General features: G+C 43.0%; 1 protein-coding gene across 5 annotated transcripts in view; it reads right to left on the reverse strand.

The window, feature by feature from the left end:
• Positions 1–332: 332 nt before the first annotated feature.
• sipa1l2 (signal induced proliferation associated 1 like 2) overlaps positions 333–27616 on the reverse strand; it is a 581962-nt gene continuing 554678 nt past the window's right edge. For all 5 annotated transcript variants that reach the window (XM_068020936.1, XM_068020919.1, XM_068020901.1 and 2 more), the window contains 2 exons: positions 4935–5016; positions 333–1368 (listed from right to left, as the gene is read on the reverse strand). In XM_068020936.1, the coding sequence (XP_067877037.1) occupies positions 1222–1368; positions 4935–5016 (229 nt within the window). In that variant the 3' untranslated portion in view covers positions 333–1221. The remainder of the gene's footprint in view (positions 1369–4934; positions 5017–27616) is intronic.

Raw genomic sequence — 27616 nt, forward strand, 5'->3', positions numbered from 1 at the left:
TCAGATCTATTGTCAACAGCGTTCTTGAAGTGATTGATAGTAACTTTGCTGCTGATTGTCTTTCCACAAACGCTTCCAATTATGTGGTTTTAAAAAACCCAATCCCTTCTCGCTAACTCACCTGGTGGCACAATCAATGCCTTACCATGGGAGATCAGAAGCCTCATCCTCCTACACTCTGTATGCACTGATGTATTAACACATAGTATCATATTAAAGAGATTAAATAACCATAGAAATGAGCCCCAAAACCAGTAGCGTCAGAAGGTGCTCCTTCTACGTCATGACCTGTTACAAAAATAGAAGATCGAGCAACTAACTTTATGTCCTACATTTATTAAAAAAGCAACCGTATGTCACATTTCAAATGAAGTAGTTTAAAAAGAACACATTTCTCAAAGCATACAAACCGTGGAATATTATATACTAGCAGCATCCAAATGTTAGATTTGCTACAAACCATGACAGTCTTTGTACTGACGAACTACAGACAACACAATTTACAGCAAACTCTGTTTTTCATAGTGCAGATAAACAAAACTTAATAAATTTAACGATTTAAGGTTAAATAATTTTAAATAACTGTTAAATACAGGACACTTCATTTAGAGCTTCTGTACAAAGATAAACAAATTTGGCATTGTACAAGTGGCTTGCCGACTCACTGTGTACACACTCTATGGAGAAAGGTGCACCATTGATCCTACAGCCTTAAATGAACTGTACAAAACTCAGTGAAGTTGTAGATTAAGTAGTGAGCCATTCAAAAGGCAAGTGTAGCATCAAACATCAGAACACTGCTTGTTTCAGGCACCAATGTTTATTCCTGCAAATGAACATTCCCCTAAAGTAACTGTGTCTAAACCTGCTCCATCAGACCTATGCTAAATTCCAAACAAAGCCCTGCGAGTATCACTAAAGTCTTATTGCTATGACACTGCGACAATGAAAAGAAACTAATTACAAAAAATAGAGCACCTTTTACATTGAAGTTACCGTCTCAAGATTCTATTTTACAATACAAGAGACTGCGAAGGTTCTTCGCAAGTTCAACCACTGGGTTCAACTATATTCTTGTCATTGGTGTTCAAATGAACAGAATTAGACACATAAATATAGCTACAACACCTATACCTATTTCTGAACAGATTAGTATAACATTCTAGAAGTTAATGAAATTTCCATCTAGTGCTTTTTATCAAGGTCCTCAGTGTCTGTATATCAGGATTTCTTGTCGATGGTGTTGAAAAACCATTCAGTAAATTTCCGTAACTGTGCGGCAGCGGTCTGGGACTCCTCTTGAAGCCGCAGGTTATCGTGTCGCAGGTGGTGAACTTCAGCTTGGAGCATTGCCTTATCTTCCTTTTCCTGCTCAGAAAAGTATTACATGAAAGAAAACAAATAGCGCTGGTTGCTTCGCTGTATCCTGCAGGACTTTGCCTGATTGGGTCTTACACTATTCGATTTGGTACATGTACTTTCTCCGAGGTGCTGTGATTCATGCCCAGTCCATTAGATTAATGGTTTTAAAGCCACATGATGTGGCAAATACTTGATTGTTTAGATTGGTTGCCAGGCATGGCAATTAATGTAAGATTGATCAAAATTTTAAAGCTTTAAGATTTCTAAATATTTTTGGTTTTTTTGGACAATATTATATAAAGTAAGCATTCTAATTTTTTTAATCGTTCCTGGGATGTGGGCGTCACTGGCTAGGCCAGCATTTATTCCCCATCGCAAATTGCCCGGGAGAAGGTGGTGGTGAGCTGCCTTCACAAACAGCTGCAGTCCATTTGGGGTAGGTACACCCACAGTAATGTTGGAAAGGGAGTTCCAGGATTTTGACCCAGTGACAGTGAAGGAACGGCGATATAGTTCCAAGTCAGGATGGTGTGTGGCTTGGAGGGAAATTTGCAGGTGGTGGTGTTCCCATGCATCTGCTGCCCTTGTCCTTCTAAGTAGTAGAGGTCGTGGATTTGGAAGGTGCTGTCAAAGGAGCCTTGGTGCGTTGCTGCAGTGCATCTTGTAGATGGTGCACACTGCTGCCACTGTGCATCGGTGGTGGAGGGAGTGAATGTTGTGAATGGGGTGCCAATCAAGCGGCTGCTTTGTCCTGGATGGTGTCGAGCTTCTTTAGTGTTGTTGGAGCTGCACCCATCCAGACAAGTGGAGAGTATTCCATCACACTTCTGAGTTGTGCCTTGTAGATGGTGGACAGGCTTTGGGGAGTCAGGAGGTGAGTTACTCATCACAGGATTCCTAGCCTCTGACCTGCTCTTGTAGCCATGGTATTTATATGACTACTCCAGTTCAGTTACTGTTCAATGGTTATCCCCAGGATGTTGATAGTGGGAGATTCAGCGATCATAATGCCATTGAATGTCATGGGGAGATGGTTAGATTCTCTCTTGTTGGAGATGGTCATTGCCTGGCACTTGTGAGGCGGGAATGTTACTTGCTACTCATCAGCCCAAGCCTGGATATTGTGTAGGTCTTTCTGCATTTCTACACGGACTGCTTCAGTATCTGAGGAGTCGTGAATGGCGCTGAACATTGTGCAATCATCAGCGAACATCCCCACTTCTGACCTTATGATTGAAGGAAGGTCATTGATGAAGCATCCGAAGATGGTTGGGCCTAGGACACTACCCTGAGGAACTCCTGCAGTGATGTCATGGAGCTGAGATGATTGACCTCCAACAACCACAACCATCTTCCCTTGCGCTAGGTATGACTCCAACCAGCAGAGGGTTTCCCCCCTGATTTCCATTGACTCTAAAACAAAAACAAGAAATGCTGGAATCACTCAGCAGGTCTGGCAGCATCTGTGGAAAGAGAAGCAGAGTTAACGTTTCGGGTCAGTGACCCTTCTTCGGAAGAAGGGTCACTGACCCGAAATGTTAACTCTGCTTCTCTTTCCACAGATGCTGCCAGACCTGCTGATTGATTCCAGCATTTCTTGTTTTTGTTTCAGATTTCCAGCATCCGCAGTATTTTGCTTTAATTCCATTGACTCTAGTTTTGGTAGGGCTCCTTGATGCCATATTCGGTCAAATGCTGTCTTGATGTCAAGGGCAGTCACTCGCACCTCATGTCTTGAGTTCAGCTCTTTTGTCCATGTTTGAACCAAGGCTGTAATGAGGTATGGAGCTGAGTGGCCCTGGCAGAACCCAAACTGAGTGTCAATGAGCAGGTTATTGCTAAGCAAGTGCTGCTTGATAGCTCTGTCGACAACACCTTCCATCACTTTACTGATGATTGAGAGTAGGCTGATGGGGTGGTAATTGGCCGGGTTGGACTTGTCCTGCTTTTTGTGTATAGGACATACCTGGGCAATTTTCGACATTGCAGGGTAGATGCCAGTGTTGTAGCTGTACTGGAACAGCTTGGCTAGGGGCACGGCAAGTTCTGGAGCACAAGTCTTCAGTACTATTGCTGAAATGTTGTCAGGGCCCATAGCCTCTGCAGTATCCAGTGCCTTCAGCTGTTTCTTGATATCACGCACAGTGAATCGAATTGGCTGAAGACTGGCATCCGTGATGCTGGGGACGTCAAGAGGAGGCCGAGATGGATCATCAACTCGACACCTCTGGCTGAGGATTGTTGCAAATTGTTTCGGTGCTGTATCTCTCTCTGACTCTAAATGCTTCAGCCTTATCTTTTGCACTGATGTGCTGGGCTCTCTCATCATTGTGGATGGAGATATTTGTGGAGCCATTTCCTCCAGTTAGTTGTGTAATTGTTCACCACCATTCACGACTGGCTGTGGCAGGACTGCAGAGCTTAGATCTGATCCATTGGTTATGGGATCGCTTAGCTCTGTCTATCACATGCTACTTATGCTGTTTGGCAGGCAAGTAGTCCTGGGTTGTAGCTTCACCAGGTTGACACCTCATTTTGAGGTATACCTGGTGCTGCTCCTGGCATGCCCTCCTGCACTCTTCATTGAACCAGGGTTGGTCCCCCGGCTTGATGGAAATGGTAGAGTGGGGGATAATTTTAAGGAGAAATAAAGTATTTAGTTAAGGTTTACTCTAGTAGTTCGATATCTTACGAACTTATAATTGCATTTTCAATCTTGCAAAAAATTTTCTTCCCAAATACTTCAGATACACCATATGTGCTCAAGTAGCAGAGTCCATGTGTATGGAGAGAGAGGCGGGCACAGGGTGAGGAGGGGTGTATGGAGGAAGGATAGGTATATGGACTGAGGGAGAGAGGGAGGTGGAGTGTGTGGAGGGGATGAAGGGAGGGAGGAGGATGTACGGAGGGGAGAGGGGGATGAGGGGCATGCGGAGGGAGGAATGGGGGGTGTATGGAGGGAGGACTGGGAGGGGGCATGGGGTATGGAAAGAGGAACGGGGGTGGGTTGTGAGTGTCTGGAGGGAGAAATGGGGGGGCACTAAGGAGGGTGGAGTGTTATGGAAGAAGGGAAAGAGGGTGGAGGGAGGGTGGGAAGGAGAGATGGATGGGGGCGTATGGAGGGAGAGATTAGAATTAGAATTAGAACATTACAGCGCAGTACAGGTCCTTCGGCCCTCGATGTTGCGCCGACCATCTGACCTACACTGATGGGCGAGGGTATACAGAAGGAGGGAGGAGGGGGGTACAGAGGGAGGGAGGATGGGGGTACAGAGGGAGGGAGGAGGGGTATACACAAGAAGGGACGATGGGTATAGAGGGAGGGACGAGGATGAAGGGGTACAAAGGGAGGAACAAGAGGGTACGGAGGGAGGGGGGAGGGATGTGTGGGTAGGAGGGATATATGGAGAGAGGAGGGTGTACGGAGGAAGGGACGAGGGGTTACAGAGGGAGGAAGTTGGTGTATAAAGGAAGGATGGGTTTACGGAGGAAAGGGGCTATATTTTTAATACTATTACAACATTTTGCAAGGTGAAATAGATCTGAGGAATAAGCAGGTTAACAGGCAATACCTTTCGTAGGTCATCCTGAAGCTGAATGAGAATGGTCTCCAGCTGATTCACTTTTCCAGTGATTGTGTTTGCACTATTTCCCCTAAATGAAAGCACCAGGAAAAAAAAAAATCAGTGTTGGGCAGTTTCACAAACATCAGCTGATCATTCCATTCTTAGATTAATGCATGGAAGAGGTAAATAGAAATAATAGAAATACATAGCAAATCTGAGAGCATCTGTACAGGCTAACATATCAGCTGAAATCCTTCACTAGGAGTCACACAAAATCATAAGATATAGCTGAGGGGGCCATTCGGCCAGTCGAGACGGTGCCAACTCTTTGCAAGAGCAATCCAACTAGTCCACTCCCCTGTCCTTTCCCCATCGCCTTGAAAATTTTATTTTCCTTCAAGTGCTAATCTAATTATCTTTTGAAAGCCATGATTGAATCTGCCTCCACTATGCTCTCAGATCGTGCATTTCAGATCATAACCACTCGCTGTGTAAAATAGTTTTCATTATGATACCTTCGGTTCTTTTGCCAATTACCATAAGTCTGTATCCTCTAGTTCTAGGTCCTTCCGCCAATGGGACCAGTTTCTCTCGATCTACTATGTCTAGACACCTCATGATTTTGAACACATCTATTAAAATGTAAAGGAGAATGACCCGGGCTTCTCCAATATATCCACATAACTGAAGTCCCTCATTCCTGGAACCATTCTCAAAGGCCTTAACATCCTTCCTAAAGAGCGGTGCCCAGAATTGGACGCAATACGCCAATTATGGCCGAACCAGTGTTTTATAAATTTATAAATTGTGCCCTGTGCACCCAAGTCCAAGTCATTAATATATATCACAAAAAGCAGTGATCCTTGTACCGAGCTGTAGGAAGCCCTGCTGTATAACTTCCTCCAGTACATAAAACAAACAGCCATTCACCACTAATCTCTGTTTTCTGTCCTTTAGCCAATTTCATATCCATGCTGTCACTGTCCCTTTTATTCCATGGGCTTTACTTTTGCTGCCAAGCCTATTATGTGGCACTTCATCAAATGCCTTTTGAAAGTCTGTACACACCATATCAACTGCATTGCCCTCATTTACTCTGTTACCTCATCAAAAAATTCAATCAACTTAATTAGACCCAATTTGCCTTTAACAAATCCATGCTGGCTTTTCTTAATTAATCAGCACTTGTCGAAATGACTGTTAATTTTGTCCTGGATTTTCATTGCTATACGCTTCCCACGACCGAGGTTAAGCTGTCTGGCCTGTGGCTGTTGAGTTTATCCTTACATCCTCTTTTGAACAAAGGTGAAACATTTGCTATTCTCCAGTCTCCTCACATCCATCCCCTCGCCACCCCCCCCCCCCCCCCCCACCCTGAATCTAAAGGAGGATTGGAAGATTATGGCCAGTATCTCCACATTTTCCACCCTTCCTTCCTTCCATCTTCTTAAATGACAGCAGGCGTTTTTCAAGTATAGCTGGGAGTCCTCAATGAAATGTTTTGCAGATGCTGGAAGTTGTGATTTGGCTGAGTAGATGTTTAAGATTGTGTGATTGGGGGAAAGAGGGAAGATGGAAGTCATGGCTCATGAGAACCAAAGCTGTTTGAGAATAGAGGTCCTAAAGCGGAAATGTTGAGGTAGGGAGATGAAGAATGCTTGTTCAGACATTGAGACAAACAGATTAAGCGGATTAATGCTTCGCTCAACATATGGGGTAGAAGGGAAGAGGGGGCTTAAGTTCCTCTTCCAATGGGGCCCCCTCTGGGAATGGGGTGCAGGAGGAAGATAAGTCTGCACCATTGAGAGGGCCTTCAGCTTGGCTGATACAACAATCAAGATAAATAAAATGGGTGGGAAGAATTTACAATGGGCGAGCAAAGGGGAGAAGACAAGATTGTGGAATCATCACTCGGAATCAGTCAGGGTGATACAACAAGGAAGACAGATTACTCAAAGGTGTATGTATAAGAATGATAGGAGCAAAGAAATAAAGTGGATGAGTTAGAATTGATTGTGAGTGGGAGCAAGTATGATGGGAGTTTCTGAAACTACTAAAAGGATGATGAGTGGGAAACAGTGCAGGGATGTGTGTGAGAGAAGCAGGAAACACAAAGGGAAAGGCTTTGTTCATGTCTTTTTATTCCCTCATTAGACAAGTTGAAGTGGAACATTTGGAGTTTAGAATGTTGTTAGTTTCAGTGGCAGTGTGTGTGGAGTCTGAAGAGAGTGAAGTGGTAGAGTTGCTAAATCATTATTTTGTGAGGGGAGCAATGTCTGAACAAAAGGAGCAGCATAAGGGAGAGGGAACAGCCTGGAAATCCAAAAGAAAGACTTGTATTTATATAGCACTTTTCACAACCTCAAGATGTCCGAAAGCACTTTACAACCAATGAAGTACTTTTGAAGTGTAGTCACTGTTGTAATATGGCAGCCAATTTGCACACAGCAAACTCCTACAAACAGCATTGTGATACTGACCAATTATCTGTTTTTAGTGATGTTGATTGAGGCTTCCCTGCTCTTCTTCAAAATAGTGCCATGGGATCTTTTATGTCCACCTTAGAGAGCAGATGGGGCCTTTTTTTAATGTCTCATTCAAACGATGGCACCTCCAACAGTGCAGCACTCCCTCAGTACTGCACTGGAGTGTCAGCCTACATTTGTGCTCAAATCCCTAGAGGGAACTTAAACCCACAACCTGCTGACTTAAGGAGAGAGTGCTACCAACTGAGCCATGACTAGCACAAGGGAAACACAGTAGGAAGGTTTTGGAAGCTGAAGGTAAACAAGGCTCCAGGCTCTGACAGTTTCCATCTAAGGGAATTGACTGAAAAAACTGCAAATCCCCTCATCAATTTCTTTCAAAGCTCACTGGAATCCTGTAATGTCCCAAAGGATTGGGAATTGGTGATTGTGCTGCATACAAATAGGGCAAGGGTAACAGAGTAAGATGAAGCAGAAAAACAGTGCATATGAGAGCTATCAGGTGGGTAATACAATTGAGAACTAGACTGAATATAGAAGGTTCAGAGGGGAGGTGAAAAAGCAAATAAGAGAAGCAAACAGAGAATGAGAAGAAACTGTGGCTAACATAAATGGGAATCTAAAAGTCTTCTATAGACACATAAATAGTAAAAGGGTGGTAAAAGGAGGCGTGGAGCCAATTAGGGGCCTAAAAGGGGATTTATGCATGAAGGCAAAGGGTGTGGCTGAGGTACTAAATGAATACTTTGCATCTGTTTTTACTAAGGAAGAAGATGCTGCCCAAGTCATGAAAAAACAGGTGGTTGAGACACTGGATGGACCAAAAATTGATGAAGAGGAGGTATTAGATAGGCTGGCTGTACTTAATGTTGATACGTCAGCAGGATCGGATGAGATGCATCCGAGGGTACTTAGGGAAGTAAGGATGGAAATTGCAGAGGCACTGGACAGAATCTTCCAGTCCTCCATAGATACAGGGATGGTGCCAGAGGACTGGAGAATTTCAAATGTTACACCCTTTTTTGAACAGGGTGCAAGGTCAAACCCAGTAACTACAGGCCAGTCAGTTTAACCATGGTGGTGGGAAAGCTTTTAGAAACAACAATTTGGGACAAAATTAATAGTCACTTGGACAAATGTGGATTAATTAAGGAAAGCCAGCATGGATTTGTTAAAGGCATTTCATGTTTGACTTTTTTGAGTTTTTGATGAGGAAACAGAGAGAGTTGATGAGGGTAATGCGGTCAATATGGTGTACATGGACTTCCAAAAGGCATTTGATAAAGTGCCACATAACAGGCTTGTCAGCAAAAATAGAGCTCATGGCATAAAAGGAACAGTGGTAGTATGGATATGAAATTGGCTGAGTGACAGGAAACAGAGAGTAGTTGTGAACAGTTGTTTCTTGGCCTGGAGGAAGGGGTTCCCCAGGGGTCGGTGTTGGGACCCCTGCTTTTCTTGATTGATGTACATTAATAATCTAGACTTGGGTGTACGGGGCACAATTTCAAAGTTTGCGGATGACACAAAACTTGGAAGTATTATGAACTGTGAGGATAGTGATAAACTTCAAGACGACAGAAAAAAATTGCAGTCTTCAGGGAAAAGCCAGGAGAGTGGGACTTGATGAGTAGCTCTTGCAGAGAGAGCCAGCATGGACACGACAGGCCAAATGGCCTCCTTCTGTGCTGTAACCATTGTATGAATTGGTGAAGGGATAGGACAGAAAGTTCATTTGGAAGTATAGTGTTTTACTAAAGAGAGTCTGCACAGGTTCAGATAGAGCGGTCCGTGTCTGACGAATGTACAGGATTTATCTCAAAAGATTACAGATCTGGTGGTGAGATACGGGATATTGTCCCACTGGATTTCAGGAAAAAATTTGATTCTATCTCACATAACATACTGATTCACAAGGGGTGTGCCTTGTGCCTGTGGGATAGATGGCAAAATATTAGGCTGGATTAATGTGTAACTGAAAGCTACATAACAAGGGGTGAAGATGATTGGAAAGTCATTGCCAGTGGAGTCCCAGGGATCGATCTTCAGGATTCTGTTTCCATTTATAAATGACTTGAAGGATGGAATATTATCTAAGGTGTTGAAGTTTATGGATGACATAAAATTGGATGCAGCAGTCAGTACAGAGGTGAAAGAAGCGAGAATGTGGAGTACCTATTAAATGGTAACATGATTGTGGTGAAGCAGGAAAGAGAACTAGAGGTTTGAAACATAGAATATTAAAACCCTCGGTTTGGTGTTTGCCGGTGGTCAAGAAAGTAAATAAAATGTTGTGATATATAGCTAGGGTATGACAAGTCAAAGCAAGTGTTCAATTTTGGTTTCCGTGTAACAGAAAGGATCTTGAGTTGTTAGGAGTGTTGGGTGACATGGGTGTAAAGGGTTAAAATGTAGTGTGCTGACTCCAGTAAAATAAAAACAATGCACAATTGGGGACAAAAATTTCTGTCTGTACCATCATGCTGAAGCAGCAGATTTTACCTGCATTCTATGAATATATGATACTGACTGCTACTAAACTTAATTAAAAAGATCTGGAAACCTGTGAAAGTAAAGATAAGGGGAACTTGCTTGCTTTAGTTTGTTGGAGGATAGATAACAGGATGATAGAATGTCGAGTCCGTTTCACTCATATCAAAGGATTTTGAATCTTGTACATTTGTAGCTCAGAAACAGAGGTGATTAGGTCATCCTGCCATGCAGGGCATGTCATAAAAGGGAATTTTGATAAGAAACCAAGGTATATAAATAAGCGAATATTGCATTGAGTATTTGGATTTGACTCGGAAGATTGAGCCCAAGAACTATAACTCAAAACAACATTGTTTCCGTAGCCAAGCTAGCTTGGTTATGAATATTTAACTTTATTTGTGGAATTAATGCTTTGAATTAATGAACTTTGCTTGTTAGCACATTGTCCTACCATCACTGATTGAACTCTCATAACTAAGTCAACTGATTAATAGGGGAAAAGATATGGGGTTATTGCAGGAGAATAGATAAAATTATTAGCGGATAATGGGTTATTAAAGGAAAAAGGATAGAGATGGAGGAAAAAGGACATGGAATTATTAGAGGAGAAAGAACAACTTTAGTTCCCTTCCCTGAAGGACATCAATGAACCAGTTGGGTTTTTAATGACAACTCAGAAGCTTTTATGGTCATTTTACTGTCTTTACAGTTATTGTATAGTATTTCCCATCATATCTTTAACATTGTAAGTGGTTTAGATTAGTTGTTTTATGCAGGCTGGGGTGCAGAATACTATATTTAAAATATGCTTTCGATGGACCCTTGAGATTGGGAGTGGAGACTAAGTTTTTCCGCTGCAAACACTAATTTTTTGAATATCTTGTTGCAGAATTTAATACAATCAAAATGATCATCACTTATTAGTTAAGATTTCCCATATATGAGGGAGAAATCCTGAGTTTGTGTTAAATTACATCATTGCAACTATATTTCAGGAGTAAAAAAATTATTTGGCAATGGAATACTTGCCTTTTACGTAAAGAAACTTTTAACATGTTGTTGCTATTTGGAGCAAACTTATCTTAAACAAGCTGCTAATGAGAACAGATGGCAACATTTTTCTCACTTGGGAGTTTAAGAGGAATCACATTACACAAAACAAATGTAAAGTCATGAATTTCACAGATCCTGCTGGCAGAATGCAGAACTTAAGAGTTCCCAATCAATCCCATTTAATCCATATTTATTTATACTGACTGAAACCTATTACTATGCAGTGCTGTGTCAGCAAGACCAATGCAAGAGACAGACACAGACGGTCTCACATACATAGACAACAGTTTGGAATAACGTGGTTTTAACCATTCTGAAGATTTATAAATCACTGTTGGGTCAATACAATTACATTTGATGAGGCTTGTAGCTAGTTGGTTCTCAGCATGACTTGTGTGATATAGTCAAAGGGAACACAACTCAGTTACTTTCCTGAGAACAATAATTTAAAAAAAACTGAACTGCTGGAACAAAACCAGGTCCAGCCAGGTATCCAAGGTCAGCAAGTTGCACATTACACTCTCTGCTTCTACTCTTAAGCCTCCTGATTTGTTTGAAAGGCCTGTCTGTGTGCTGACTGCTGCTATACCTGCGGCTGCCCATGTTATGAGTTACACTCAAGACTCTCCTGTTTGCTGTGTAAGTCTTGGGCATCTTACAACAGTTTGATCATTTCATCTCATGTTGCCAAAGTTGCCAGTTGATAGTGGAAATAAAAGTTGCTGCAGGGATTTAAATGCATGTGTATATGAGTGCCGTGATGCTGAAGCTTTTACTTAAGGAATCAGACTGAAAATATCCAGAGATGTGTACCCACTCTCAGCCAAATGGAATCCAAAATTCTAACTAACGTCCCAGCAAATGAGCATGTGTGTAGCAGAGGGAGGAATAGTAAACAAAGCAAATAAACCCCATCACAATCAGCCAGCGCTTTAACAACAAATTACTTTACACATTTTACAATGTTTCCCATTTAAACTCATGAGGCAGTGGAATTAAATTACTGCATTTGCATTTATCTTGCTTTGGGAACTGTTCATCACGGCTGGTTTTAATTGGTACAGAACCGGGGTGGGGGGAGGACCTAACTACACCAGGGACGGAGCAATTAAAATGCATATATTATCTTATGGAGTAGATCTTATTTATCTTACTGATTTGACAAATTCCCATGTTGAATGATCTATATCTTCAGCATAAAGCTGTATACAGTTGTCTAGTTCTGAAAAGACTGATAATAGGTTTTTTCTCGGAGCAGTTCTGGTTAATTTTGTTTTAATATAGACACTTCAATCCTATTGCTGTTGCAAAGCTGACTGACTGCAATTTACTAGTTCTATTATTTCCAATAACACAATGGATTTTTAAGATAGCTAGGGCAAGGCAGGCTTGTAATTCAACTTTACTCATAATTATTTGAATGCGTCAATGAGGGTCAAGGGGAACGACCTCCAGTGGTTGGAGTAGCACCTGACCAAGGTTGGTCGAGGAAAAGTTACTGCAGCCCTAGGACATGACTGCAGGAGTTCCTCAGGGCAGTATCCTTGGTCTAACCACAGTCAACCTCTTTATTAATGACCTTCCTTCTTTTATAAGGTCAGGACTGAGGCTATTTGATGATGATTCTACAGTGGCCAGATCCATTCATAATTTTTCCAATAAATTAAGCAGGCCATTTCAGCCTACAGCAGGATCTGGATAATTTCCAGGCTGGGCTGACAATTGGCAAGTAACATTCATATTACATAAATGCCAAATAATAACCACCTTTAACAAGAAGAGGCTCAACTACTGCCTCCTGTCAATTACAGCACCATTGTGGAGTTTTCCATCAACATTGTGAAGGTCACTGATTGGAATCATCGGACCAGTCATATCAACAAGAGCAGGGCAGAGGCTGGGTATCCTGAAATGAATGGCTTACCTCAAAGCCTCTCCACTCTCTGCAAGGAGTGTGATGAAATGCCACTAACCTGGAAGGGTGCAGCTTCAACTATGCTTGAATATCACACTGTTGCCCCTCCTACTGAATATAATATCCACCCCCACTGGCACACCATGGCTGCAGAGTTTACTGTCTACAGGATTCACTGGAGCATCTTGCCAAGATTACATCCAAAGCACCTCCCTCTCCTTTGACCTCTACCTCAGAGAAGCAAAAGAGCTACAGAGTCCACGTTCTCTCCAAGTCACACATCATCTTGACTTGTACAAAGTGCTGCTTCTTCATTACAGCTGGGCCAAAATTCTGGAATTCCCTGTGTTACATTATGGGAGTACCATTAGCACGTGGACTGTAGCAGTTCACTTGAAGGCCCACCACCAACTTCTCAGGTTAACTAGGGATGCTGCCATGGTAGTGTCACCCATGTCTCGATGACAAAAAAGAAATCAAGCACCTTACAATTTTTTTTAATGATGAAAGGCATCAATAGCTTCCAAACAACAGATCTGGTTAGTTCACTCTTTCCCACTATTTGGATAGGGACTTCAGTAACTTTGACCCATGGCTGTTCAAATAGTCTAATATTTGAATGAAAAGTCGCTTCTTCTCTGATGATTCTATTTACGCTGAGGAAATTTGTACGATTTTGAACTATGTCGCTATGTCAGCTGAAAATTTTCTTGCCTTGTCTACAAGAAGATTGCAGTTGTCAGGCTATCTGTAGAATTATGGCTGGCTGCAGGATTTAGCCCAGGTGCTTTGCTTGGCAGGTCAACCAGCATTGTCCTAAACTAATCTGTTTATGTCAGGGCATTAATTGGGTATATAAACAAGCTGGTGATTAGTATTCAACTCACTTGGTGTCATGGCATAGGTGTTTTTGCTCCTGTTTTTGATTGACAGTCTGATACCCTGGATTGTCCTGATATCTTTGAATGCTATTTTTGATTGGCAGTTTTGTATAACTGTGAAGGATAGCTTTGATTTTTCTTTGTATAGATTGTATATCAAAAGGAAAGAGAGAAGTATAATCAGACTGGAGGTCCTCTTATCTTCAGTCTCTTATTTTGTTGGATCTCTCGGTAGGTTGGGGCTTAATGAGTACTCATCAGATTCATTTCTCACATAAAGAGTGCTTTCATTACACGTTCATGATTAAAAATAACTGAAAACAATTACAAAGACAATATAATCAAGAAATGAACATGAAATTAGTGATTGTAAACCTGTGCCCTACCACATTTGACCTTTCTGTTCCAGGGACCAAGGCAGTTGTGCTACTCCATCCTGTACTGAGAATCATTTGTAAAGTTCAAATATAAGAATCAACACCAATCCTGGTAACTCCGTAACGACGGAGGCAAACTTGGTTCTAAAACCTACTGAATGTTGAGAATCAACCAGCCCAAATGGAACAAGTTTTTTCATCGCTGGTGAACTTTTCATAAAACAAATTGTACTTTTTTCATCTGATGCCTCTCTTCTTGGGCGAGGTCAAACTAAATGCTTAAGAACATCTCAACAAAACTTGTATTTAGAGTCAGAGAGTCATTTACGGCACAGATTACGGCACAGAAGGAGGCCATTCAGCCCACCGTGTCCATGCCGGCTCTCCGCGGAGCTATTCAGTCAGCCCTGCTCAATCCCGTAACCCTGCAAGTCTATTTCCTTCAAGGGGCCATCCAATTTCCTTTTGAAGTTATTGATTGTCTCCGCTTCCGCCACCTTTGTGGGCAGGGAGCTTCCAGGTCATTACAAGTTCTTCCTCATATTCCCCCTGTATCTCTTGCCTGAAACTTTCAGTCTGTGTCCCTTAGTCCTTCTACCATTAGCTAATGGGAACAGTTTTTCATTGTCTAACATAGGAGCAGGAGTAGGCCATTCAGCCCGTTGAGCCTGCCCTGCCATTTAGTATGTTCACGGCTGATCTTCCACTTCAATGCCTTTTTTCCACACTATCCTCTTTTCCCTTTCTGTCATTGGTATTTAGAAATCTGTCAATCTCTGCTTTAAACATACTCAATGACTAAGCTTCCACAGCCCTCTGGGGTAGAGAATTCCAAAGATTCACAACCCTCTGAGTAAAGAAATTTCTCCTCATCTCTGTCCAAAGTGGCTTCCCCCTTATTTTGAAATTGTGCCCCCTGGTTCCAAACTCCCCAACCAGGAGAAACATCTTACCTGCATCTACCCTGTCTATCCCTTTAAGTATTTTGTAGGTTTCAATGAGATCACCTCTCATTCTTTGAAACTCTATTTCTATTAAATCCCCCCTCAATCTCCTTTGTTCTAAGGGGAACAACCCCAGTTTTTCCAACCTAACCTTGTAACTAAAAGCCCCCATCCCAGGAATAATTCTGGTAAATCTTCTCAGTGTCCTCTCAAGGTCCCACATCTCCAAAGTGTGGTGACCAGAACTGGGTGCAATACTTCAGTTGGGGCCTATTCAGAGCTTTATAAAAGTTCAGCATAACTTCCCAGTTTTTGTACTCAACGTCTGTTTATGAAGGCCAAAACCACATATGCTTCATTAACTACTCTCTCAATATGTCCTGCCACCTTCAAAGATCGACGCACATGCACCCCCAGGTCTCGCTGTTCCTGCATACCCTTTAGAACTGTGCCATTAAGTATATATTACCCTCCCCATTCCTTCTGCCAGAATTCATCACCTCACACTTGTCAGTATTAAATTCCATCTGCCACCTGTCTGCCCATTCTGCTAGCCTATCTATGTCCTGTTGCAGGCAGTTCATATCATCTTCACTGTTTGCCACACCTCCCAAATTTGGTACCATCAGCAAATTTTGAGATTCTACTCTGGCTTCCAAGATCCAAGTCATTTATATATAGCAAATAAAGCAGTGGTCCCAGCATTGATCCTTGGGGAACACCACTATCTACCATCCTCCAGTTTGAAAAACAACCATTTACTATGACTCGCTGTTTTCTTTCCTTAAGGCCAATTTTTTACCCAATTGGACACTGATCCTCCTATTCCATGAGCCTCAATTTCATTAACCAGCCTTTTATGTGGGACATTATCAAATGCTTTCTTAAAATCCAAATAAGCAACATCCACTGCATTCCCTTCATCAACCTTCTCTGTGACTTCATCAAAAAATTCAATTTGATTAGTCGAGCATGAATTGCCTTTTACAAATCCGTTCTGGCTATCCTTAATTATATCAAACCTCTCCAAGTGTGTCCTTACACCCTTTCTTGAATAAGTGGGTCATGTTTGACACTCTCCAATCCTTTGGCACCTCGCCCTATATCCAGTGGATTGGAAGATTACGGCAAGCCCTTCCGTTAGCAACATCCCACTTCCTTTAGCAACCTGGGATGCAAGCCATCTGGACCAGGTGATTTATCTACCTTTATATAGAAAAGCAAAATACTGTGGATGCAGGAAATCAGAAATAAAAAACAAAACTGCTGGAAATTGGAAATAAAAAACAAAACTGCAGGATATACTCAGTGGGTCAGGCAGCATCTGTGGAGAGAGAAACAAAGTTAACGGTCATCTGTTTCTCTCTCCGCAGATGCTCCCAGACCTGCTGAGCATTTCCAGCAGCTTCTGTTTTTTATTATATTTATACAGCGTCTTTAACATAGTAAAACATCTTAAGGCGCCTCACAGGAGTGTTATCAAACAAAATTTGACACCGAGTTACCTAAGGAGATATTAGGGCAGATGACCAAACGCTTGGTCAAAGAGCTAGGTTTTAAGGAGCATCTTAAAGGAGGAGAGAGAGAGATAGGGAGGCGGAGAAGTTTATTGCAGAGATTAGGGCCTCAGCAGCTGAAGGCATGGCCACCAATGGTGGAGTGATTAAAATCGAATATCCTCCAGAGGCCAGAATTAGAGGAGTTTTAAAAAATTCTTTCATGGGTTGTAAGCGTCGTTGGCGAGGCCAGCATTATTGCCCATCCCTAATTGCCCTCGAGAAGGTGCTGGTGAGCTGCCTGTTAAACCACTGCAGTCCATGACATGTAGGTACACCCACACTGCTGTTAGGAAAGAAGTTCCAGCTTTAGACCCAGCAACAGTAAAGGAACGGCGATATAATTCCAAGTCAGGTTGGTGTGTGGCTTGGAGAGGAACTTGCATCTGCTGCCCTTGTCCTTATAGGTGGTAGAAGTCGCAGGTTTGGAAGGTGCTGTTGAAGGAGCTTTGGCGAGTTGCTGCAGTGCATCTAGTATATGGTACAATAAAAGCAAAATACAGCGAATGCTCAAAATCTGAAATAAAAGAGAAAGTGCTGGAAATACTCAGCAGGTCTGGCAGCATCTGTGGAGAAGGGAAACAGAATTAACGTTTCAGGTCTGTTTTGTCCTGGATGGTGTTGAGCTTCTTGAGTGTTGTTGGAGCTGCACCCATCCAGGCAAGTGGAGAGTATTCCATCACACCCCTGACTTGTGCCTTGTAGATGGTGGATAGGCTTTGGGGAGTCAGATATCTTGGACAGTTGTAGCACTTGAGCAGATTACAGAGATAGGGAGGGGAGTGCTAAAATCGAGGCATTGCCTAACTGAAAGCCAATTTAGGTCAGTGAGCCCAGCGTGAATGGAACTTGGTGTGAATTAGGCCATGGGCGGCAGCATTTTGGATGACCTCGAGCTTATGGAGGGTAGAACGTGGGAGGCCACCCAGGAGTACCTTGGATAGTCAAGGCTATAGGTGACAAAGGTATGGATATGGGTTGCAGCAGCAGATGAGCTAAGGCAGGACATAGTCGGACAATGTTATATAGGTGGAAATAGGCATTTTACGTGATGTTGCGTACATAAAATAAACTCTAAAAATGGCTGGTCAACTGTTGGAAGAAAAAAATCTAGCAGTAGTTGCTGGGATACACTTAAAAACTTTATGCTCATTAAGGGGAAGGTATTGGTTTTGGAAAATGAAGACACTTTGCAATTCAGGCCCCCGTAACAGCATAACACCCCCAAGTCAAGTATAGCACAGCGAGATTTAGAACAAAGCTCTCTCTATTCTTATCTACCGCAGAAAAGCAGACCCTACAACACCAGTGTGTTATTCCAACACCCCCCCTCCCCCCAAATTCCTAACAAACCTATCGAATTATGGGTATCCAGTGCATAGACCCAGGCCCAAACAGGGACTGGATTGAAGTTGTCCAATTTCTATTCATGTAGGACCCTTAGAGCCAACAGAGAGAGGATTCCATCAGTCTGGGCTAGATTTGAACACAAGCTCCCATGCATAACTCACTGCATCACCCAGTTCACCTGGGTGTATCTTATAGGAAGGATTTATGCCCATGAATCCTATTTTGCAAGGCAAAACTTTTTTAAAAACTACTTTTAAAAAAATACAATTCAAATATTGTGACTGCAGGCAGCCTGAACCCAATGTGAAGGACATAATCTGAAGAATAACTGATATCTCCTGTAATGTTTCTCTTGGCAAGTCAGATGATTCGCTGCTCCGTAACAACACAATTGTACCAAGTAATGAACAATGTTCTATACCGCTGTTAAGACGCAATCGTTTTAACTTGCCCTGTCCCTTTAAGGCTGAATTTCTGACAATGAGGTCAAATGCTAGGGTGTCAGAGGTTTGCAAATTGGCAGGTGCTTTTAAAGTTCCTGCCCAGGTTAGAGTAACTAGCATCAAATTTCTGTTAAAATATATTTTTGACATTGTGAAACATGATGTGTGAAGTGTGATAGACTCAAATCGTTGTGTGCGTATTGTTACGACCAAGGTGAGAGTAATGCATTGTTAATTTAGTCCCACTACTCCACAGGTCATAGCGTATCAAATAAAGTTTCCCACCTACCGAAGAATAGCCAAATTAAACACACTATTAACTATTTACTAGAAAAGAAATAATAGGTCTTAACTCAGGAGATAAATCTATATATATGAAAACCTCCTTAATTCCTTCACCCTCATGCACACACAAATACATTCATTTGGTTTACAGCTGTTTCTTAGGAATATAAGGAATAATAAAAATAATTGAGTTTATCATGTTCTGGTAGGATGTTTTCGGTATGGTGAGCTGACCCAGAGTCGAATAGTCGGATGCCACTCGCAGTCTGTCCAGGCGAGCTTGATGAACAGTCTGTGATGGGTAGGTGTTCATGGCAATTTCACTGCAGCAGGGGTGTAGCAACAGGTCTGTTTAGGTAAGCAGCAGTCAAGCAGTAGAAGAATTCTTCAGATTTTAGGATTTCTTAAGACACAGGAGACAGCAAGAACCACACTGGATGCATGGTTTCTTCTCAAGAGATGTAAGATTCCTGTACAGAGGGAGGTAACACTTTTCTCGGTTGTCCTCTCTTGCTCCAGATAGGTCAAAGAAAAGATTTCAAATGCCTCCCTTTGTTAAATTCACTGTTTTTTCAAAGGGTCCAAAGTAAAAAAAAACTTCCTGAACATGGTCACATATCCAGACATAGTGTCTCTTGTCCTTCAAAAAAAAACTGCTCTGAAGGCGGCCAAACCCCTGTGGTTTCCTTGAAATTGCCTGCTTTCCTGTCCATGTACAAGTTCAACTTCCTTTCAAAGCACCCATAAAGTTCAACTTTTGTTATGAACTTCCTTTCAAAACATTGCAGGAATTCCAACTATTTGCAGGTGTCCGCCACTGAGCAAAAATCCTTTTCTCAGTTTTTTTAAAAACACACAGAATTCTAAGTTCTGAGTACAAAAAATAAAACCTTTGTAACAGTATATATGTACAGATAGAACAAGAGCAAGAGAGAAGAACGAGAATAAGACCACATGAATTGATAGAAAAAAACTGCAGTCCATCGAGTTTGCCTTTTACTATCCTGGTGTTCACTCGATACAACAAGTTGTTGTTGACTAATCACAACAATAAATCTCTATCAACTAGGCTACAACAGACCAGGTATGAGGTGAGGAAAAGGCCAGTGGTGGAAAGGTTTGGGAACCAGCGATCCAAAATTACCCATTTCTCCCAAACCATGTCATGTCTCAAATTACTCACATACTATATCCCAAAGTGTTATTTTCTGAAAGAAATTTATCTAATTTACAGTAGAATCTATACTAACGGCTTCCACAGTCTCTCTAGGGATCCTGTTCCACTGACTGACCTCTCACTCACTGAAATAGAAACATAGAAAATACGAGGAGTAGGCCATTCTGCCCTTTGAGCCTGCTCCGCCATTCATTATGATCATGGCTGATCATCCAACTCAGTAACCTGTTCCTGCTTTCTCCCCATACCCTTTGATCACTTTAGACCCAAGAGCTATATCTAACTCCTTTTTGAAAACATACAATGTTTTGGCCTCAACTGCTTTCTGTGGTGGTGAATTCCACAGGCTCACCACTCTCTGGGTGAAGAAATTTCTCCTCATCTCAGTCTTGAAAGGTTTACCCTGTATCCTTAGACTATGACCCCTGGTTCTGGACTTCCCACCATTGGGAATATCCTTCCTGCATCTACCCTGTCAAGTCCTGTTAGAATTTTATAGGTATCTATGAGGTCCCCCATCACTCTTCTGAACTCCAGCGAATATAATCCTAACCGACTCAATCTCTCCTCGTATGTTGGTCCCGCTATCCCAGGAATCAGTCTGGTACACCTTTGCTGCACTCCCTCTTTCGCAAGAACATCCTTCCTCAGATAAGGAGACCAAAACGGCACATAATATTCCAGGTGTGGCCTCACCAAGGCCCTGTATAATTGCAGAAAGACATCCCTGCTCCTGTACTTGAATCCTCTCGCTATGAAGGCCAACATACCATTTGCTTTTTTTACCGCCTGTTGCACCTGCATGCTTACCTTCAGTAATATAAAAGCAAAATACTGCGGATGCTGGAAATGTGAAATATGAAATACCTTACCTTCAGTGACAGGTGTACGAGAACACCCAGGTCTCGCTGCATATCCCACCCCCCCCTCTCAGTTTATAGCCGTTCAGATAATAATCTGCCTTCCTGTTTTTTCTGCAAAGTGGATAACCTCACATTTATCCACATTATACTGCATCTGCCATGCATTAGCCCACTCACTCAACTTGTCCAAATCACCCTGAAGCCTCTCTGCATCCTCCTCACAACTCACCCTCCCAATCAATTTGGAGATATTACATTTAGTTCCCTCATCTAAATCATTATATATTGTGAATAGCTGGAGTCCTAGCACAGATCCCTGTGGTACCCCACTAGTCACTGCCTGCCATTCGGAAAAAGACCCATTTATCCCCACTCTTTGTTTCCCAAGATTAATTTTGAATTTCAAGTGCTGGCTATGTCCTCTGATTCTACTGTTCTGGACAAGGTGAAACAGCTGATCATGATCTACATTATCTAGTCTCTTCAGATTCCTTAAAAACAGCAACATATCACCTCTCAACCTTATCTGTTTCCAGTGAAAACCTACTCAATTTACATCATCACTCCAGCCCCTCAATAGAATACAGTAGATCTCTATTAAGGAGTGTTGTGTGATTGCCTTTAAGAGTAATGTACCTTTAAGACCTTAGTATGCTAATAAGCCAAATACCGAGCACTCTGTAAGTGTAACACCCTCGAGGCAAGTCATGTAAATAGTTAGCTCTGCACTCTGCATATACTTGTTAGCTTCAATAAACCTGTTTGAGATCTTCAACAACTGAACTCCACGCATCTCATTTATGTTGTATCAGACAATATAAAAAGCTTCTTTTTACAAACAGTACAAGGATCCGATTCTAACAAAGGGCTTCAGGTTAGATGTCCATACTGCTCAAGCTGAGCTCACCATTAAAAAGAAATGTGCGATTCAATGAAAGGACTTTAGAGCAGCATTTGCTGGAATCAAATGAAAACCTAAAATAGATCTAAATGAAGAAGTTATTTATTGAATCAAGGCCAAAAGAAATTAGAGCAAAAGCTATGTGAGTAACTGACTGGTTACAGAAAACTTACCATGACCTGTTCAACTACTGCACAAACAAAGGCATCTGTCGATACGTTTCAATGTTAAAAGCACAACTGTCTGATACTATCGAGAGATGTATTATTGAGACCACAAAACCAGCATTGCAGCCAAAGTTCAGTAAGATCTGGCATTGTGCCTTCCTCATATCGGACTTCTAATGAATCCCTCAGTATTGGGTTGGTGCCAAGCAGCAGCCAGATCACTGAAGACTGTGCATTTGGGAAATGACAGAGACCGCAGACGTCATTAAACAGGAGAGAAGCTGCATATATGGCAACCCAGAAAGCAAGCAAAAGTCAACCAACCGCTTCAAATACAGCCCTGAACATAGACTAGCACATGCAATAAAAACAAAAAAATGCTGGAAATACTCAGCAGGTCTGGCAGCATCTGCGGAGAGAGAAGCAGAGTTAAAGTTTCAGGTCAGTGACCGAAAATTTCATCAGAATTGGCAAAGGTTAGAAATGTAATAGGTTTTAAGCAAATAATGTGGGGGTGGGGCAAGAGATACCAAAAGGGAAGATGTTGATAGGACAGAGGGGTCACAGAGAATAACTGACAAGGTGGTTATGGAACCTATTATATTTCTAACCTTTGCCAGTTCTGATGAAAGGTCACTGACCTGAAACGTTAACTCTGCTTCTCTCTCCACAGATGCTGCCAGACCTGCTGAGCATTTCCAGCATTTCTTGTTTTTATTTCAGATTTTCAGCATCTGCAGTATTTTGCTTTTATATTATTTTTGGGGCGGCACAGTGGCACAGTGGTTAGCACCGCAGCCTCACTGCTCCAGCGACCCGGGTTCAATTCTGGGTACTGCCTGTGTGGAGTTTGCAAGTTCTCCCTGTGTCTGCGTGGGTTTCCTCCGGGTGCTCCAGTTTCCTCCCACATGCCAAAGACTTGCAGGTTGATAGGTAGATTGGCCGTTAGCAATTTCCCCCAGTATAGGTAGGTGGTAGGGAAATATAGGGGCAGGTGGGGATGTGGTAGGAATATGGAATTAGTGTAGGAGTAGTATAAATGGGTGGTTGATGGTCGGCACAGACTCGGTGGGCCGAAGGGCCTGTTTCAGTGCTGTATCTCTAAAACTAAAAAAAACTAAAACTAGACTAGCACATGCAGCCTGGTTGAAAATGCAGTGGCATCAAGACTTGTCACAGGTGACGCTTCACGTACACCCCAGCATTCTCCCACTTGTACAGCACAAGTTTGTGGAACAATTGCATGGATTTTCCCTCGTTTTCGTAACAAAGCATTTGCAGACTGTTCTGGATCTGTTGCTAAGTCTGATTATTAAACAGCTTTAAAACCGTTTACATATTTGCCACATTGACACAAAGCAAATCTCTCCTCAATTTACAGAATTACACATCAGATAGCTCATGACTAAGCTTTCTTTCCCTTACTACAGCAATAGGAAGGAAGGGCCAGTAGCAGGGCTGCAGGGAGGGGCCAGGAGCAGGGTCACAGGGAGAGGCCAGGAGCAGGGTTGTTTTGGGGTTGGGGTGGGGTTTAGGGTCAGATTGTGATCCACAAACCCAAAGGGGTAAATGTCATTCAGCCCCTTGAGCCTGGTCAACCATTCAATTCGTTCACGCTGATCCGTACCTCCACTCCGTTTGCTCACCCGTGACCCATATCCCTTGATGCCCTTACCTAGGTGCAATCGGAGTCTTGAAATTCCAATTGACCCCCAGCATTCCCAGCCTTTTTTGGGAGAAAGTTCCAGATTTCCATTACCATTTGTGTAAAAAATGTGCTTCCTGATTTCACTCCCGAATGGCCTAGCTTTAATTTTATGTCTGTTGTCCTGTTCTAGATTCCTCCACAAGAGGAAATAGCTTCTCTGTATATACCCTATCCAATCCCTTAATCATTTTAAAAACCTTGATCAGATCACCCCTCAACTGTCTAAACTTAAGGGAATATAAACCAAGTTTATGCAACCTGTCCTCATAATTAAACTACTTACTGTGCTTCCCGTCAGCAAATTTGGATATACAACTCTTGATTCTTTCATCCAAATCATTTATATATGATGAAAAGCTGAGGTTACATTACAGATCCCTGGGGAATACCACTTGTCACCTCTAGTGAGTCTGACAATGTTTATTTTATTCCATGATATCTTTCATTTAATCTCTCCTGCCCTCTGTCCTATCACAGACCTTCCCTTTTGTTCTTCCTGCCACCCCCCGCCCCTTTTCACTTGCTCAAAATATATTACATTTCTAACTTTTGATGAAGGGTCATCAACCTGAAAAGTTAACTCTGTTTCTCTCTCCACAGATGCTGTCAGATCTGCTGTGTATTTTCAGCACTTACTGTTTTTATTTCAATGTTTCCTTTATGTCTAATACAAAAGCAAAATGCCCCAAATACTGGAAATTCTAATGAAAGTTATTGATCTGATACATTAACCCTTTCTCTCTATCTCCACAGATGCGGTCAGACCTGCTGAGTATTTCCAGAATTTTCTGCTTTTATTTCTATATGCCTACTCTGTGTCTCACACCTCCCAACCCAAAAGGTTACCTCAATTCCCTGCGCTTTCATTTTAGCCAATAATCTTTTGTACAGAACCTTAACAACTGCCTTCTGGAAAATCAGGCTTCAACCTTGGTTCAGTGGTAGCGCACTCACCTGAGTTAGAAAGACTGATGCTTTGGTGCAGTACTGAGGGTGTGCTGCACTGATGAAGTGCTGTCTTTTGGATGAGACATTAAACCTCTCAGTTAGACATAAAGATTCCATAGCGCTATTTCAAAGAGTAGGGGAGTTCTCCTCTGTGTCCTGGCCAATATTTATCTCTCAATGTCATTAAACACAGATTATCCATTCATTATCTCATTGCTGTTTGTGGCCACTTGTTCTGTGCAGATTGGCTGCCACGAATCCCCACATTATAACAGTGACTACATTTAATCAACTACAAAGTGCTTTAGGATGTCCTGAGGTTGTGAAAGGCACCATGCAAAATGCAGGTTCTTCTATGTTGGTGACACTGTACAAATAAGCAGATAATACAGTAAATACTGTTACACATTGTTTAAAATCTATTTTTATTGCTGTGATTTGCTATGTATAATTTTTCTGACACTGAATTTTGAAGTAATGGTCCTATCACCTAACAACAGGTTTTCAAATCTACACAACAGACATGAGCTATAATCTCAGATAAAGATAATTCCAATACACAAGCCTCTTGTGGCTCTTGAGAATCATCAAGTAACAGCTCAGTCATTCTAGAGAAGCTAAAAACACCAAGGGTTAATGGGATAGGAACATTAAATGCAACTCAAGATGTTAAACATGAATAATGAGGTCCAGGACACAGAGAACTGATTGAGGTCTAATACTGTGGTTCAAGACCACTCACTGCTAATCAAATCCAATGTGATGTTGGAATAAAAATGTTAGATTACTTACTCAGGCTGTGGCATTTCTCATTTGATAAAGTTCAAACTTCACTAGTTCCCATATGGGGGGAAAAAGCAGTTGGGGAACTGCTTTCGGGAAACCACAATAAAAGTGGTCAAGACATCTCTCTTTCCATGCACCTGCCCCACCTCCACTTCACCAATTAAAACAAACGCACAAATGCACCCTCACTTCTGTGCCTGGAAGGGCACTAACTGAGATCCCAAGTGAAAGCAAGAGACCGGGCCCAGATTTTCAAAGCCCGCTTAGTGCAGGCACAGAGGTGAACACACTTTGAATACTGTATTCATGGAGGTCGGCAATGGGACCTGCTGCTGCCTCTGGAACGTGCGCCATTTTTAAAGGGATGCCAGCAGTGAAGGAACGGGTCGGGCACACACGTCCAATTAAGTGCATGCTGAACTCATTGAAGAGCTCATTAACAGGCATGTCAGCATCAGTTTTTAATTTTTAAAGGCTGAGAATGTGGAGGATGCCATGGGGGGGAACACAACAGGCTGTTCAAGATGTGAACACAGTGTTTGGCGGGGGGGGGGGGGGGGGTGGGAACATGAGGGCTATGGGAAGGGCTGATTAAAAGATTGCAGAGGCCCAAATAAAAGCTCAGCTGCTCGAAAAGTGCCACAGAGTGGCCACTGCTGGAGCTGTAAGACTTGGTTTTCTCAGTGGTGAGTAGCAGGAGAGGGATGTGAGGCCGCTGGCACCACTTGGGCAGCTGGGGTTGGCAGGGCAAGGCCTGGTGAATGCACTAAGCCCAGCTGAGGGAGATCAGTGGGAACAATCTACTCTGACATTGGACAGAGCAGTCAGGATGAGCTGCGACCGATGCAACCTCCTGGACAGCAGGAGGCCAGAGGAGCACCAGACGGGGGGTGGGAGGTGGGGGGGCTGCAAGTGGAGGAAGGTGCTACCCAAGACATCGGGTGCACAGCCCAAGAGTCGGCTGTTTGCAAATGACAGAGCACTAGTGCCATAGAATGCTGTGTCTATCTAGGCAGATGGTCTCAGTCCTATGTGCTCTGATCCACAATGACCTGAGGCCTTATCACCCCCAATGGCAGTTCCCTACCTGCAGCTGTAAAGGTATATTTCTAAGCAACCGGGTCATTCCAGGGATCAGCTGTGGACCTAGGTGGCATCTCACAGTCAGCAGCTCATCAGGCAGGTCGTGGATGCCATTTTCAGAAGGGCAGGGACTACACACTTTGACACAGATGGGCCTGCGCAAGCACAGAAAGCACTGGGATCAGCCTCCATCGCTGGATTCCCCCAGGTGCAGGGCATCATCCCTTGTGTCCAAGTAGCCATCAAGGCACCCAGTGACTGGCCATTGAGATCCATCAACAGGAAGGGCTTCCACTCCCTCAACATCCAACTGGTCTGTGACCACAACAAGAGCTTCCCCCATGTGTGCGTTCACTTTCTTGGCAGCTGCCATGACTCCTTCACCCCCGCCAGTCCGGGCTGCCCCAGTACATCACTCCATTCCACAAAGTGCATGGATGGATCTAAGGAGATCAAGGAAATCCCTTGAAGAGATGGCTACTGACCCTTCTACGGGAGCCCCAGACAGAGGCACAGAGGCGAAACAATCAATGCCACCTGCTCAGCAGGACAACCATTGAGCAGGCCATTGGGTTTCTGAAGATGTGATTCTGGTGCCTGGATCAGTCAGGTGGCATTGTGGTGGTCTGCTGCACTGTCCATAACATGGCCCTTCAGAGAGGTACGAACTTTGAGGACAATGAGATCCTGGGAGGAGACAGCTCATCGGGGAAGGAGCAGGAGTTAAGAGAGAGAGGAGGAAGAGGGAGCAGAGGGGGATAACACTGAACAAAGAGGTGCCCCTGATACATGATGAGATGGCCTCCTCCTGCCAACCTCTGAGGAGAGGACCTCCTTCCTCCCCCTCACAGCATCTAGCATTAGATCCAGGTGGGCATCGATGAAGCGAAGGTCAGTCCTGCCCCTAGTGTCAGGCCTCCAGCTACCCTGTGACATTTCACTTCCATCTGTTGCTGTGGAAGGCAGATCTCTCCCTCAGGACAACAAGCAGCCTCAGCGATGGCTGCCGTGGAAGTCTACATGAGCCCCACATTTGATCTTACCCACTGCCATTTTCAATCCCACTGGCTGTAAGAGGACAGGAAACCCATCTCCATATCAATTAAGGGCTTTAACCATTTGAAAATTGCAATCTGAATCAGTTCCTACAGGAGGCAGGTTTCTGTTCTAAAACCAGACCCGGTTCCTGCTTCCCACCTCCATAATGAAAATCCAGCCATATAAAACCATACAGTAAAATAGTTTCATGCTGTACCAACTCACACAAAGGGT

Source organism: Heterodontus francisci, chromosome 3, assembly GCF_036365525.1.
Source record: "Heterodontus francisci isolate sHetFra1 chromosome 3, sHetFra1.hap1, whole genome shotgun sequence".
Classification (NCBI taxonomy): Eukaryota; Metazoa; Chordata; class Chondrichthyes; order Heterodontiformes; family Heterodontidae; genus Heterodontus; species Heterodontus francisci.